The sequence below is a fragment of the Cadophora gregata genome, assembly GCF_030347475.1.
Source record: "Cadophora gregata isolate MNR1 chromosome Unknown scaffold_2, whole genome shotgun sequence".
NCBI classification, from domain to species: Eukaryota; Fungi; Ascomycota; class Leotiomycetes; order Helotiales; family Ploettnerulaceae; genus Cadophora; species Cadophora gregata.
The window spans coordinates 3,503,445-3,519,342 of record NW_026695925.1 but is presented as its reverse complement, the minus strand read 5'-3'; the positions used below and the strand labels follow the sequence as shown (position 1 = coordinate 3,519,342).

The window sequence follows — 15,898 nt, the reverse complement described above, 5'->3', positions numbered from 1 at the left end:
TGTTATATTAGACTATGATCTACCCATACCAGACCATTGCACGCTGTATCTATCCAGCCTCTGCCGCTACAGTGATTCCACAACTCTGCTTCACCATCTCACAGTCACAGCTTTGCCCTGATCGGTTTTGGTGGTCTCGACAGCTCTTCATAGAACTCGACAGGTGGGTACACCATTGCCCGAGGTTGAAGAAGTATGCACGGTCTCTCCCCATCGCCAACCAGTCGCACAAAGATGGGTGTGTTCTTCAGCTCTTGACCCTCCTCATACTCCCTCAATCTCCTGTAACGCAAACTCATAACCCTCTGATGGAGATTCAAGATAGAGATAGGAGGGATAATCGTGGCATGGTCATAGCTCGATGCCTCCAAGCTCACACAGCGCAGAACCTGAATCAGGGCGTCCGTGAAGGAGTATGGTCCAGGAACGTAAGTAAGGTCTGCAAATCCTGCTGAGGCGAGGAGTTCGGTAGTAGATCCAGTTTTTGTATTGTCGAGGGATGGGGGTGTGAGTAGAGGCTGGGGCGTGGAGAAAGAATGGATGGAGGCTGTGGCGAAGCAGGTGTCGAGGATGTACAGGATATCTGCAGAGGTGCGGGTAAAAATGGGTGGGACTGTTTTCCAGCTCAGACAAAAGTCCTCGTACTCCTCACGGCTGTAATAGAAAGTGTTTTAGTGAACTGCGACTCGTGCGTGTGATAAATTTGGGAGCAAGGTCGCGGTACGAGGGAACTTACTGTGCTCCCCATCCGAGATTACCATCCTCATCATGGAAGCCGTGGCCGCTGTAGTAAAGAATAAACAGGCTGTCTTCATTGTCGTAGCTTTCACGCCAATACTCGAGACGGCCGGTTAACAATTCTGTACATGTTTTTCGGTACGGAATTCTCCAGTGCTCAGAAGTCGAGATTTTGAAAGTGTTGTTGAGCTCTTCCTGGAGCTCTAGTGTCTGGTCCACGAATCTTGGCTCACAGGTATTCCATGTCAGGAATAGAACATGGACGTTCTTCTTCAGATGTCGACTCGACATGATGGGCTCTTGTCTTCGGAGAGGTGCTAAACAATAAATCCTAGCCTTTCCATGTGGGGGTGGTTGTGGTTATAATTTATACTTGTAAACAGATGGATATTTCCAACATTGCTAGCATAGCAGCTTGTACATTCACAGGTGTGAATACTTTGAGGGCTTTGTGAATAATCTTTTGAGCAAATCTATCAGTGCAGATGTTTTTGCCCAGACACGTCATTACAGCGAAATAGGCAGCATACAATAAACTAAGGGACTGAAAAATCCAAGCTTTGGTTAATGAATAATCTCTAGAGCAAATCCACTAGTGCAGATTCTTTGCCCCTTCAGACACTTTATTAACCCCCAAAAAGGCAGTCTACAATAGAATACAAGACTGAAAAATCCAAGCTTTGATTAATAATTTCTATCATCGAGGTGGAATAACTGTTTCCTTCTGGCTCATTGAAAATGAAAATACGAATTTCGCTCTGCTTTCTTGATTTTGTACATTAGCTGCAGCGATACTCCTGACCAAATTAAGTCAAAGCCATGAAATCTCCCACCAGCCTACCATGTTTCAATAAAAACCCTTTCAGGAACCTTAATCCATAAGGCAATAGGAATGATCTCTCCCTGGTCGTCTATCAAGGCACAGAGGCTGGGCGTCATTCTACAACCAGCTCTCTCGCCACTTTCTCCTTTTAACCATCTCTCAACCAAGAATTTCAAACGCTGCATCTCCCTTCTCGAGCCTCTCTAGAAGTGACTTACGCTGCACTCCACATCAGATTTCCAGCCTTGTCTCTGCCACCATGACCACCATAATAAACCACCAGAAGACTTTCCCCATCATCATGATCTCCCATCCATGCTTCCAACAGACCTTTGAGGATTCCGCCTGCATAGTTAGAAGACGAAATCTCGTGGGTCGTCCATAGTAGTGCATTCATATCCCTTTTCGAAAACACCTTTCAGCCTGTCAGCTTCATATCACTTGCCCAGATCGTCGTCTTCCCAGACCAAGAAGAGAGCGTTGCATCTTCTTTGGTTGACGTATGTCTTCTGCCTTGGTGCTGATGCGGTGTAGCGGATCTGGTCTGCGAAGCTCGTGCGTTGGCTTCCGTCGTTGATAGCCCATTCTTGCTGATTTTGGGTCGCTGTCAGAATTCTAGTTGGGTGGGTGTTTAAGGTGAAGAGGAAAGTTGTCAGATCCGAGGTTCTTTAGGAATTAGTAGTTCTTCCAATGCTAGATCAATATATCAGTAATTGTTGTGCTAGATGCTACTCATCTAGTTTGTCTCTCTACTTACGCTATACTATTGATTTATCAGTGGTTCGCTAATCTAAGAAAGGGACGAAGAGAGATAGACGTGTAAAAGTGGGAAATAAGGAAAGATACGAATCTGAAAATTTCAAATTCACTCTGGGACATACTTCATTTCTTTGTACCTGACGATGTGGATGAAGCCTGGCAAAAGTTGGATGGAGCAGAACCTGTCTGGAAGAGAAGGCATGTATGTCTCCGTGTGCAAAATCCCTTGTAAGTATTTGTTACAGACACTAAAAGAGTTACAGTCTAAGAATCATTGCTCACTGGCAGGCCTTTCTCTCACTCAACGATTTGCTTCATGTGTCGATTTCTGGTGTGGTATTTCAACAGATTTCAGCATTTACTCGACAGAGCGAGCCCATGATGTGCAATCATTTTTCCAAGTTTCTCAAATTTCGATACTGAAATGACGCTAGATTACTAGTTTGGGCTTTAAGGATAAGTATGTTGAAAATGCTGCCAGGGAACTTTTTATTAAAGTGAGGTGTCGTGGGAGTTGCCTTGGTCTGAGTGTGATGGAGTGAGGTAAGTTATTGAGTAACGGTGACATGAAACGACCCTCAAAGCCGCAACATCGGACTAACAATTCCTAGTTCAACTTAGAGTGAAGCTCCTCGAGTAGCACCAAATTCCGCTTTGTTGATCCTGTAAAATTATGACTGTCAAATGATGCTTAAGGAACTGACGATCGATCATGAGGGTCAACAGGATCATCGTTTAGCCGAACCGCCTTTATTCTGTCTTTTTTGACACATCTCTCGGCACAAACATGAGCCTGGAATCGGATAATTAAGCTGCCATTCCGATCAGCAGAGTCATCTACAATTCCATCTTTACCTACCCACCACATCTCGGGTGGCTAGGGGTAGGTAGATATTTCCAAAGTGCCCATGCCATCATGTGACATGGATTTAGAGTGTGGCTTGCCTTGGCCGTCGAAGCCGTTTGCCGCCACCCGGAGTGAAAGCGCCGGTCCTCCACCTGCGCAGCAACTCTCCATGGTTGTCACGACCGTCCTTCCTTTCATCCCATCTAGGATACTTTACTCATCCCATCTATGAATCCCATCCACGTCAACCGATGAGGATTAGCCTCATTGCAGGAAGGAAACACAACTGATCGTCTCACCTTCCAGCAAATTGCGTCGTCATACACATATAAAGTTTTGACAATTAAGGGGCTTGACCGACCTTACAGTATCCTGCCAGCTTCCGCGACGTGAACCTTCACCTGCAGGCATCCATCCAATCTCAATCAGCGTTGGGCCAGTCAACCAACGGCGTCCAACATCACGGTAAGTGCGCATGTTTACGTTGTGAATTTCTGCATAATGTATGCAGTCGCTGCATATTTTCTGCATATTTTCTGCATATTTTCTGCATATTTTCTGCATATTTTCTGCATATTTTCTGCATATCTACTCCTCATATTGCCGCCTCAGCCAATCACATCTGGGCGTGTCAGGGGAAATTAATCTCGCTCGTCCGTCCATTTCTCCACACAAACAGGCCTGTCTGGTGGTCCACCAGGTCTGTCTCTTAAGCTTATCTTCTTGGCACTAACGATCAGCCGTCTGTTAACCTTCCCACAGCCGCAATGCTTGTACCCTACAGTGGGACCAGGCCGCTTTGAGAAGGTCCCTTGGCGATGCAGGGCGGGGATGCGACCAAGACCTTCCACTTTGGAGTTGGGACTTGGGAATTGGGAATTGGACATGCAATTCTGCCGTGAATCCAGGGACGTACAGGAAGGTAGGTAAGGGTACCTAGGTAGGTACGTACGTGATAGAATGGCGGCGAGGATAAAGTAGGTAGGCAAGATATAAACCAGCCCTGCCCTTCTCTCTTCTTCCCTCTTCTCCTCCTCTCCTGGGGCTGCCTGCAGCCATTGAACTCCCCTCGTTCGCAGTTTGTGCCCTCCAGTCGCTCACTTACTCACTGCCTGCTCCTCTTCCCACCATGAAGTACGTCCTCAGTACCCTCGTCCTCGCGACATTGGCCGCCGGCGACTGCGCAGCAGACAATTGTCTCCGCGCATTGCGAGCGACTCAAACCCCCGGTCGCCTGTCATCCGCACGAGAGTTCTGTTCCACTTTTACCGCGGGAAGTGTTGCTGCTACTGCCATCCCGTCGTATGCCCTCAATGCCTGCAAACAGAACCAGAATGGTGCTCTTTCGGTGAGATTGTCGAGTGCTTGCAATTGCATCGCGGCGACGAGTGCTTCTTCGGGCCCTTCAATTACGGCTCCGCCATCGAACACTGCTTCTGCCACGTCTGTTTCTACTTCGGCTTCGGCAAGCTTGACTGAAGCATGTGCACTCGTGAGCAGTTCGTCTTCAGTCCAAAGAGCTGCTTCTCCATCTGGTATGTTTTATCACATCCATTTGCACCCCAGAAATTGACTGTTTGCTAGCTACACCAACTGTGGCTGCCCAATTGGCCCACGACTGCCTGAATTCCGTTCCCTTGAACAAGACTGCTGCACTCCAATTAGTGGATAGCATGGTTCCTTACATTGAATGGCAAAGTGGTAAGTAGATTACCAACGAGCGAGCGATTTCGGTTAACTGATGTGGTTTCAGACACGGCATGGAAGAAGAACCCCCCTGCCGACTACTTTTACCCGCCACATGACATCTTTGGATATCTGGCATCTGTGAAGGCGAACCTCCAAGCTAACAAATATGCAAATGAATACGGTATGAGAGCTAATTTTGGTACGCATGGAGCATTGGCTGATTGAGTTACAGAATTCCAAGAAGATCTGTACCAGGTGTTCGCGAGGGGACACGATGGTCACTTTGTCTTTTATCCGGATGCGCTCACCAAGGCGTTTGAGTGGGGCAGAAAGAGATCTTTGGTGTCGATTAGTGAGGATGGAACTTCGCTCCCAGTGATCAAGCTCTATGGTAAGTTTTGCTACCGAAAAGTTTGACACTGGCTAACGAATATGCAGAAGACGTAAAGGCATCTCCATCAACAGCTTCGGTTGTCACACAGATCAATGGAGTCGAAGCATCGAAATATGTGGCCGACTTCATCTACACTGCGTCTTTCAATCAAGATGCGGATGCTGCGTATAACACTATGTTTTACGAGAAGGCTTTCGAAGCAGGTGGCACTGGAACGGGCTATTTCTCAGCCGGTGGACGTATCCGGTAAGCTTCCTTCTTTAATTTTTCAAGCTTTACTAATGGTCCCTAGATACATCTATCCTGGATCAAACACTACCTTCACGTTCGCCAACGGCACTACGCTCGTCACGGAGAATATTGCCAAGGTCAAGGGACTGTTCAGTGCGGTTACAGACGGAGCTTCATTTTACCAAAGATTCTGCACCGGTCCCAAATCTTTCACCGGAGCTGATGCCGCCGAGGTAGCTGAAGAAGAGATCGAGGATGAGCCTGCCGCTGCTGAGGTGGTTAACCCAGGATATCCAGCACCCATCCTCATCACCAGTGACGGAATTGTCTCCGGTTACTACCTCAACGGGACCGGATTCGAGGATGTCGCAGTCATCAGTCTTCTCGCTTTCGAGTCAGAGTCGATTGTTGAATTCCAAACTGTCGCTCAAGACTTCTTTGCTGCTGCAAAGCGTGATGGAAAGACTAAGCTCGTTGTTGATCTCAGCGCCAACGGTGGCGGTTACATTCTCCAAGGCTACGATCTATTCAGACAGTTGTTTCCATCAATTGTCCAAGATGGATACTCTCGATGGAGAGAAAGCGACACTTTCCTTGCAATCGCAGAGATTTACTCGGCCAACTCTGCAAACTTTGATCCTGATACAGCATCTGCGGATATCATTAACCAGTACGAGAGCGTCTTCAACTACCGCTACGATCTCAACTTGACGAACCAGCCATTCTTGACTTTCCAGGATAAGTTCGGGCCGAACGTCATTGATGGTGTGAACTACACCGAGATCATGAGGTGGAACTTGGATGATCCACTCACCACCAGCAACGACACTTTTGGTCTAGGCACAGACGTGACTGGCTATAGAAGCAGAAAGAACTTCACGCAGCCTTTTGAAGCCGAGAACATCATCATGGTATGCCCACCCATGTCCCGTAATCTTGCTTTGTGTACTGACATCTACCAGCTCCTGGACGGCTACTGCGCCTCAACCTGCACCCTCTTCACAGAATTCATGCGCACCCAAGCCGGCGTGAAATCCATCGCTATGGGTGGCCGCCCTCAACCCGGCCCCATCCAGGGCGTCGGCGGTATCAAAGGCGCCCAGATCCTCGCCTGGTCAGACATCTTCCAATACGCCAACTCCGCACTCCGCACTGCGTCCGCCGCCCAAGCCGCCATCCTCAACCGCCTCACCAGCTACCCCATTAACCGCGCCTCCAGCAGCGGCGTCAATGTGAGAGATAACATCCTGCCGGGTAATCTGGATGATGGCTTGCCGGCGCAGTTTGTGAGGGAGGAAGCGGATTGTAGGTTGTTCTATACGCTGGATATGGTGAATGATGTTACGGCTTTGTGGAAGGCTGCTGCGAATGCGGCGTTCAACGGGGGGAAGTGTGTTGCTGGTGGTATCTCGAAGAGATCTGCTGGAAATGAGATTGAGGCCGTGGAGAAGAGACGTACGCAGACGCCGACGATGAAGAAGCCTTTGAAGAAGCGCTCGAGTAAGAGCTTGCCTGCGGAGTGGGTTGAGAGGCATGGAAGGAAGGTCATTCAGTAGATGGGGATGAGGGGGATTCGTGGAGAGGGAAAGCAATCGATTGGTGATTTTGAGAGCTGTGCTGTGATGTGATGTGATGGGAAGAAAGCTCTTTGCTGGGAAAGTTACTTGCTTGTATGAACTTGAGCAAGAAGTAAAATGTGATATGATACACGAAACTAGGAAGAAAGAAAGCAAATGAAAATAAACCACCGACTACTGCTATTTTCCTCCTTCTGCCAGAGTGTTTTTGATTGTTTCATCACGTCGATATGAATATGAGAATGGACATGAAACTAACTGGCCTAACAAATGTACTAATATTGATGAAAGTTGGAAATGCCCCTAACATCCCCTGCACTGCTCTGGAAGTCGGGTGAATTCTAGTGTTAAAGGTACCCACGCACTTACCTGAACCTGCACACCATCTCTCTCGCTACAGGGTGTGTCAGCCTGCTTGTAAGTTGTAACTTCAATGACCAGTACTTACTCTCGAGTAAGCTTTCATTTCCGAGATATGCATCCGCGTAGTAAAATAGAGACATAATTTCCACTGGTTTTCTTCCTCTCTCTAGGGCAGGGTTTTGGAAGAAAGATAGAGTGTCTGAGTGAGTGGAAAGATGACGAGCTCGGAAGGGAGGGTGGGACTTTTGATTTGGGGTGGGGTGGGGAGAGTGGGAGAGTTGAGAGGTTGGGGGGAGGGGGAGTGCTTTGAAGTTGGACTTGGTTGGTTGGATTTGAAGGCTTTGTAGTGTAGTGTAAGTTAGTGATGGTTTGTATGTCAGGACGTGTTGTTTGCTGGTGCTGCTCTTTGCCATATGGCGTTTGGCCTCGATGGCGTAGTTATACTTCTCGTACGACAACTTCTTTCAATGCCAAAAAGGATATGCTTAGAAGAGTTTGAGATGACTCGTGAAATAGGCCTTGCAATGATAGTTTATCATGTATATGCATTTCTATCTATCCATATCTAGCATTCTCAACCTCATCATCAAACCACGTCGGTTCCTGCCCATAATTGATAATCGTACTCTTCACCCTCGAATAACTCTCAAACGCCTCCACGCCATTCTCCTTCCCCATCCCGCTCTCCTTGAACCCACCCCACGGACTCGACGGATCATTCAAATGATGCCCATTGATCCACACGATCCCCGCATCGATCTTCTCCGCCACCCGATGCGCCTGTGCGAAATCGTTAGACCAAACTGACGCACCGAGCGCAAAAGAGGTGGAATTTGCGATCCGAATGATCTCTTCTTCGGAGGAGCAGCGAATGATGGCGATTACGGGACCGAAGACCTCGTTGCAGGAGAGATTGCTTTCAGGAGAGGATTCGATGAGTGTAGGCTGGAAGAAGAACCCTTTCCCATCAACGCGGGTAGGGCCGCCTCCACAGAGGACATTCCCATTCTCAATCACAGCCTGCATAACGAACGAGGCGCAGCGCTCCACACTCGCGCGTGAGATGACGGCTCCAATCTGGGTACGTTCGTCCATGGGGTCGCCTACTCTTAAGGCTTTCGTCCTTTCGACTAGCAGGCTGACGAACTCGTCGTAGATGGCGGAGTGCACGAGGAGTCGGCTGCCTGTTACGCAGGTTTGGCCGCTGGCGATGAAGCTCGCGAAAAGGGCGGCTTGCACGGCTTTGGGGACTGGCACGCTGGGGAAGATACACACTGGTGCTTTGCCGCCGAGCTCAGCTGTGATGGGGATGAGGTTCTTGCTTGCGTTGGGGGCGATAGCTGCGTATGTTGCTAGACCGCCTGTGAGGTCTATCTTCGCTATCAGAGGGGATTCGCAGAGAAATTTCCCGGTTTCTTTCCCATAGCCGCAGATGATTTGCAGAGTTCCGTCGGGGAGGCCAGCTTCCTGGAAGAGTTTCCCCATTTCGAGGACGGAAAGCGGGGCTGATTCGGAGGGTTTGACAATCACCGAGTTGCCTGCTGCGAGGGCGGCGGCGATCTTCTTGATTGCTATCAGGAGGGGGTGGTTCCAGGGCGTGATTTGAACGACTACGCCGAGGGGGAGTCTGGTCAGGGTGTTTACCACGGGGCCTTTGAAGGGCGTAACGCGCCCTTCGTGGGTGCGTGCTAGCGAGGCGAAGTACTCGAGCCATTCTGGGATGCGAGAGAGTTGGGCTTTCATCTCGCGGATGGGGCGGCCGGTCTGTTGGGTTTCGAGGGCGATGAAGTGCGGGAGGCGGGAGCGGAGGAGGAGCGCGGCGGTGGAGAGGACGGTGTACCGCGTTGTGGAGGGGGAGGAGGACCATGTTCCTGAGGTGAAGTTTTGGAGGGAGGAGTGGATGATGGATTGCACTGTTTGGAGGGGGGTGGAGTCGATGGTGAAGAGGGGGAGTTCGGTGGCGGGGTTGATGATGGTTATGCGGTCTTCGGTTGGGGGTTGGTGCGCGCCGTTTACCCAGTTGCTGTGGTGGGGGAGGGTTGACATTTTGACCTTTTCTCTCTGGGTCTGAGTATGAGAGTGAGTTGAGAGAAAGGTTTTGAAAGAAAGATGAGTGAAGATGAAAATTCTGATGTGGTGTTGTTGCTCTGACAGATGTGTAACGTTGAGTCTTACCCGAATAGGAACATGTGAAGAGGATGAATTTTGTGGACAGGGGTGCTTCAGGCGAGGTCCGATAGGTGCTGGGGTTTTCATAGTCCGGAGAATCTTGGCTAGAATCTGGCGGGGTCAGTTTTTTAGGCTTTAGACGCTGAAGAATGGGGTACTCTGAAGTGTGTTTGAAGTTCCTTGGGGCTCAGAGCGCTGTAAATACAGGCTGAAAGTATTAGACTCGCTCAAGGTTGAGCCCAAACAACTTCGATGATCTCTTTCAGCTGTAATCAATTGAGGGTCGATTTATCTTCTTTCGGATTTAGTATGAAGAATCATGCTAAGTTGTTCGTGGTCGCCGGCTGTAGATTTTTCAAATTATCCTCACGCAACTCATTCTGCGTTACTCTCTAACTCTAAAATTGAATCTGGTTTCTACGAAGCTCAACCTACATTAAGCGAGCAGCCCCTTTCTTTGCTTCTTTCATGTGGCCTAGCTCCTCGCTAATCTGCCTTCAGTTTGTTTATTCTCTTTACTTTGAGTTCCCGTGTCCAGGGCAAACAGGAGATGTTCTCTGAAGCCGAAGCCTGGAGCGGACAAGCTGGCATAAGGCTCAGGGATCCTTACAGGGGTTTCTACCCCGCCGCACACGAACTGGATACTGAATTTGGCTAGCTGAAACGATTCTTAAGTCTTGTTCGATTTGAAATGTCCAACAGGAACCCTTTTGTTCATCAGATCTCTGTTCAAACTCCAGCTATCTTGAGCGTCGCTTTTGTCTTCTTCTTTTCTTTCCTTTCACAAGTCAAGAGGAGAGCCGCCGGCTCCCACATTTTGAGTGCGCCACTGGCTTGTTTGCACATCTCACCATGGATCAGGAAGATTCAGATATCGGAGTAGTCTGGGAAGAAGCCCTTGACAAATACTGTAAAGATACCGGAACAAACATCAAATACTTACCACAGATGAAATGGGATATCGCAACCATCAAAGCAGAGCAGGAGCGACAAGTTGATTCGTTCAATAAATATCGCCATAATAAAGGATTGACGGATAGATTTCGGTCGGCGATAAGTAGGAATTCAGATGTGATTCAGTCGATTGCGGAGAATGTTGCGACTGCTGCGAGTACGGTAGGTTGATTGATCGAGTTGGGTGTTTGGTGAGATGGGAGAGTTGTGGGTCTGATTGTTGGGGATGTTTAGGCGTTTCCGCCGAGTGCGACGATTTTGACGGCGTTTACTTATGTTATGAAGGTAATGAGAATTGCTTTTGAATTTTAAATTATATAGAACACTTACACTTGCCAGGCATCGAAAAATGTATCCGAAGATTATGACCAGATTGCAGCATTCTTCGATATCATGAGCTCCATGCTTGAGCGACTGTCCTTGCTGGAATCGAAGCTACCGAGTGCCAAGAATTACAGAACTATCTTGATGCGAGTATTCAGTTCTTTGATGGGACTCTGCGGTACAGCGACGAAATATGTTACCGAGGGGAGATTCAGTGAGTCGAGAAAACATCTCTACTTTTATGACTATTCTCACTAATGCTGCTAGAACACTGGCTCAAAGCCCTCTACAAGGGAGCTGACGGCGACATCAAAGGCGACTACACCACACTAGAAACCAACATCCAACGCCTCGAATCAGCAACCATGTTCGCCACCCTCGCAACCGTAATGGAGACCAAAACAGATGTCAAAGACCTCACCATCATCTCCATGCAGAGTCTCCAAATAGGGACTCGCTCCCTCGAAGTTGGTATCGAGACCCAAAGCATGGTGCAAAACGTTTCAATAGCACAGGGCGAATCCCTTGATATTCTGAAGAAGATGCAACGGATTCTGAGGAAAGAGGAGCTTAAGAAGCAGAATGAGATGGTGCGGGGGGCAAACCTGACGCTGGATCCAGGAGCGAAGAAAACTGCTGCATTGAGTTTGATTAAAACGGCTTTTGCTGTTCCAGGTGAACCGGCAGTAATGTTGCAGGAGGTGCAGAAGACGTTTGTGGAAGGGACTTTTTCGTGGATCCGAGAGGAGACTTCGTACCAGATGTTTCTGGAGGGCGATTCGCCGTTCTTGTGGATTCATGGACCTCCTGGGATTGGCAAGTCGCATGCGGCATATTCGATTATTGGCAATCTACTGGAATTCACAAAAGATGACCCGCGGACCTCAGTGGCGTACTATCTTTTCAAAGAGGATAATGACTTTTATCGAGAGGCGAAGAATATGTTGAGGACGGTGGTGATACAGACTGCGATGAATGATGTGAAATACCGCGACGAGGTGGCGGCGGAGGTGAAGCGGATGGATATGTTTCATTATGAGAACTTGGAAAACTATGAGCTCTGGAGACCTTTCTTCGCGGAAAGATATCCGAAGGATGCAGATCAGAGATTGTTCTTGGTCCTGGACGGGTTGGATGAGATGAGTTCTGAAGACTGCGAGGGTCTCCTTGGACTTTTCACTTCCATTAGAGTCGAAGAGCTGGCGATTCAGATCGTGTTTACGAGTCGGAAAACGACTGCTATCTTGAGTGCTTTGGAGCCGCTGCGACCCAGCGAGATTGAAATTAGGACTTCGAAAATTTGTGAATCAGGTGGGGATTTGTGGAAAGTGATTATCGAGAATTGCAAGAGGTTTCCGAAGTTGGAGCGGTTGCGGAAGCGGATGGTGAAGACGATTGCAACGGAATTACTGATGAAAGCGGACAGTATGTTGCCCAAGAAATTCTCTCGTAGAACAGATTTGCTGATCAGGAGTAGCGTTCCTTTATATTGACCACGTCCTCCCGAGATTGGATCAACTTGGGAGGGAAACCTTGATTGTAAAGGAATTGTCGAGAATCCCCATCGGTTTGATGAACATGTACGACAGCTTGCTCCATGACTGCCAGAGTTATCGTAGCGCTGAGCAATTCACTGCTTTGAAAACGCTGTTTGCATTTGCCTCGTACAGCATGAAACCCCTGACTCTGGGTGAGGCGCTGGCTATGTTGGCGCTCATCCCGGGAGGAACATCCGTAAGCTTGGAAGAAGAAATCGATACGCGGTGTTCTAGGTAAGGATGATGTTGAAATCGGACATTTACTCATTGCTAATAGTTTGCCAGGATTTTAGAAGTTGGGATTTACGATGGGGAACCTAAATGGGACGAACTTGAATTTGATTCCAGTGACGATTCCGCGAGCAGTAGTAGCGAGTCCGACGAGGAGATGTTGTACGAAGAACCGCTGAAATACGACAGCTGGATCATGTCGCCACTGAAATTTCAGGATCGTGTCATGCGAGAGTATTTCCGCAGTGCGGAGGCTGAGGGAATGGATCTGCGAAGCACGCCCTCATCTGCACATTTGAAAATATTTGAGACTGCTGTTCGCTCTCTACTTGTCACTCAGGAAGAGTTTGATGATGCTGCGGCAGGCGTGCATATCTGGAATTTTCAGCATTACTCAGTCAACTTCTGGCTGCAACACTTTTTGGCCATTGATGTCGAGAAGGCATCAGATAGCGACGTGAAAGTCGTCATCGAGTCTCTGCACAGCCTCATGGATTGTAAGAGGAAAGCTTTGAGGGCACTGGAGGTACGGATGTCAGTAATGCCGGATACCAACATTTTTGGAGAACATGGCTTCAATCTCCAGAAGGAATTCTTCGCACGGTTTGCCTTATGGATCAGGAAAGCAGCGGGAAGTCTGCCGAAAGAGTACAGTGACGAGATCATAGAGTGGATGCAACTTTGTAGCGACGAGGACGACTTTTTGATGTGGCTAGTCAAACAGCATATACAGAACTGGTTCGTTGCCAAGGATTACGGTGCAATTCAACAAGGAGCCAACTTTGCCATCAGCTCATTCCGCTTGGTATGTATCAAGATCTTTACAATCTAGGTGTAGATGCTAACAGTATGTAGACAGCAAAAGCGGAAGAAGTGTTCGACGAGGGCACCAGGAGCGGAGAAGAGATCACCATCATCGCCAATCTCTTCCCTGAGTTACAGAAGACAGCAAATGCTTTACTGATGATTGGACGAGCCTATCTCAATGTCGGCGATTACGAGAATGCTCTCGAGAACCTGGAAGAGAGTTTGATAACGGCAGAATCGGACATCGAACGATATGATGCTTTGTATCAGATCGCCAACTCGTACTTCATTCTCCTCAGTCCTTATGCAGATGAGGAGAGTGCAGAAGACAACTTGAGGAAGTGTTACGAGGCAATCGACAACTGTCTTGCGTTGTACCACGGGAAAGAGGAAGTAAAAAAATACAGCGAAAGCATCGACGATGAGTGGCAATATCAATGGTTGGTTACCACTCGTGCACGTTGTGAGGTCAAGATGGGAAATGTGGAAGCAGCTGTCGTAACCATGTTGAAAGTGGAGGCTGCCAACGAGTTCGCAATCTGGACTGAGATCCTGGACGAGATCATCGAACATTTTGAGAAGAAAGGAGAGTGGAAGAGGATCATCGAATTAGTCAGGAAGGTCCATGTGACAGAGCTGCGAGGGTGGCTAGACTACAATGGACTAGATCCCAATCGCAGAATCCAACGAGCTGCTTGGGAATGCAACGACAAAGATTTTCTGATCGGAACATACGACAAGATTCTGTCAGCCCCATACTACAAGCTGTACGGCGAACGGAGGTTCATTCAGAGCAGTCTTGCCCAGGTCCATAGATCTGTCTTTCCAGACTTTGAAGAATCGAAGAGACTGTGGCGCGAAATGTTCGCTGAGTACTTTCGCAAGTACAAGCATAATTGGGATACTGTAACCCTTTATGACTGTCGACTTCAGCTAGCCGATGTTCTGACATTGCAGTTCCGATCGACCAATCAGGGGACTGAGAAGATTGCGCTCTATGGGGAGATGAAGGAATTGGCATTGGAGCACCAGCTTGCTATGATCGAGGATTTCAATCCATATCAATCACAAACCTCCATATCGCTGGCGGTCATGATGCGCGTAATGGCATCATCTCAAGACTTCCAAACCCATATGGAGAAGACGTTCCAAAGCTGCATCGAGGCTCTAACGGATGAGACGACCGAGAATGACAGCATGGGGTTCCGTCAGCTAGCCAAAACGCTGGCACTTGTCCCTGGGTTGACTAGAGAAACTAGAATTGCATATACTCTTCAGTTCTTGGAGGTTTCAGACTACGATGCTCCTTGGAGAGACGAAAATGATGGTGACGCCACGAACGACTCTGGCGGCGAGAAAGAGAACCCAGGGTCTCGTTCGGCTGTGGGGTCCATTGGCTTTAGTAATGTCGACAACCGTTCTATTGGACTCCCTATTCGTTGCGGTGGATGTTCCACAGACTACTACAGCTGGAACGCTGGATCACTTTACTTCTGCATCATGTGCACTGACTGTCATCTCTGCGAGAGCTGTTGGAAACAGAGAACGAGTTGCAAGGATGCTGACTGGAAGAGTTGGAGACTGTTTTGTGGAGAAGATCACAAGTATATTAGAGGCCCGATTGAGAATTGGCTGGGTTTTGAGAAGGGCGTGATGAAATTTGTGGACTGGGATAATGGTAGCGTTAGAGATGGTGGCGAGGTGGAAAGCAAGAAAAGCAGAAAGATCGTGCAAATCACGTTTGAAGATTGGCTGAAAGAAGTCCAGTCGAAATGGGTCAATGCTTGGAAGGAATTTTGGACAACAGATAGCTTTGTGGTGGACGCGTTCTGATGGTGATCAGAACTCTCATCTTTTCATGGAATGTAGGAAAATATGATATGAACAAATTAGGCTCTTGTCTATACTACACAAAACACGACGAAAGGAATTTATTTTCATACGCAGATATTTGAAAGATTTATATCATGGATTCTGCTGACCGTTGTCCGAAGTGGGTAGGTCCTGTTCACCTTTGATTCCTTTAATATGCTGCCTGGACCGCTGTATGGCAAGCGAAATTCTCCAACAACAACGTGAGATGTGGGAAATATTTGTGTGAAGATTGAACAGAAGTGAACAAAAATAATGTATCGATGATCAAAAAATTGTCAATTTTGATTCAGAGGTCTTTTTGAAATGCTGCATCGCTGCTCGCCGTTTAGTTATGATTTCGCGTAGAATTCAAGGTTGGTGGTCCCCACCTCACATCTCCGACACATAGGAAATATTCCTCGAATCTGTGGAAAGACGCATAAAATTAGTTTCAAACCGAGTAATAAGTTTCTTTTCAAACTTGACGAGTTCTGAAAACTTGTTCCAATTAACGGTCCCAGGAATTGTACGTGCTAGCTCCGCGATTTCTCCGCAGCTTGCGCATTTGCTATAGTGAACATTTAGCGTCTCAGTCTCCAG

At 48.1% G+C, this 15,898-nt stretch overlaps 4 protein-coding genes across 5 annotated transcripts; 2 read left to right on the top strand and 2 right to left on the bottom strand.

Annotated features, from left to right (window-relative positions):
• Positions 1–104: 104 nt before the first annotated feature.
• On the bottom strand, positions 105–1,029 carry ONS95_008439 (uncharacterized protein; the record flags this gene model as incomplete). The annotated part of the gene is made up of 2 exons (XM_058501994.1): positions 105–654; positions 737–1,029. The coding sequence occupies 2 exons, from the start codon at positions 1,027–1,029 to the stop codon at positions 105–107; spliced, it is 843 nt and encodes a 280-aa protein (XP_058363316.1).
• Positions 1,030–3,344: 2,315 nt separating this feature from the next.
• Positions 3,345–7,241, top strand: ONS95_008438 (uncharacterized protein). Its single transcript, XM_058501993.1, has 8 exons — positions 3,345–3,632; positions 3,930–4,702; positions 4,752–4,868; positions 4,921–5,037; positions 5,089–5,247; positions 5,295–5,496; positions 5,543–6,392; positions 6,444–7,241. The coding sequence occupies exons 2-8, from the start codon at positions 4,297–4,299 to the stop codon at positions 7,035–7,037; spliced, it is 2,445 nt and encodes an 814-aa protein (XP_058363315.1). The 5' UTR covers positions 3,345–3,632; positions 3,930–4,296; the 3' UTR covers positions 7,038–7,241.
• Positions 7,242–7,935: 694 nt separating this feature from the next.
• ONS95_008437 (uncharacterized protein) lies at positions 7,936–9,805 on the bottom strand. Its single transcript, XM_058501992.1, has one exon. The coding sequence runs from the start codon at positions 9,675–9,677 to the stop codon at positions 7,977–7,979; it is 1,701 nt and encodes a 566-aa protein (XP_058363314.1). The 5' UTR covers positions 9,678–9,805; the 3' UTR covers positions 7,936–7,976.
• A 471-nt stretch (positions 9,806–10,276) lies between these two features.
• ONS95_008436 (uncharacterized protein) lies at positions 10,277–15,371 on the top strand. 2 transcript variants are annotated; one of them, XM_058501990.1, is made up of 7 exons: positions 10,277–10,706; positions 10,779–10,829; positions 10,884–11,082; positions 11,136–12,293; positions 12,346–12,640; positions 12,692–13,442; positions 13,493–15,371. In XM_058501990.1, the coding sequence occupies exons 1-7, from the start codon at positions 10,443–10,445 to the stop codon at positions 15,275–15,277; spliced, it is 4,503 nt and encodes a 1,500-aa protein (XP_058363312.1). In that variant the 5' UTR covers positions 10,277–10,442; the 3' UTR covers positions 15,278–15,371. The 2 variants fall into 2 exon arrangements, with proteins under 2 accessions (XP_058363312.1, XP_058363313.1); XM_058501991.1 differs by having other exon boundaries at positions 10,277–10,829.
• Positions 15,372–15,898: the final 527 nt, after the last annotated feature.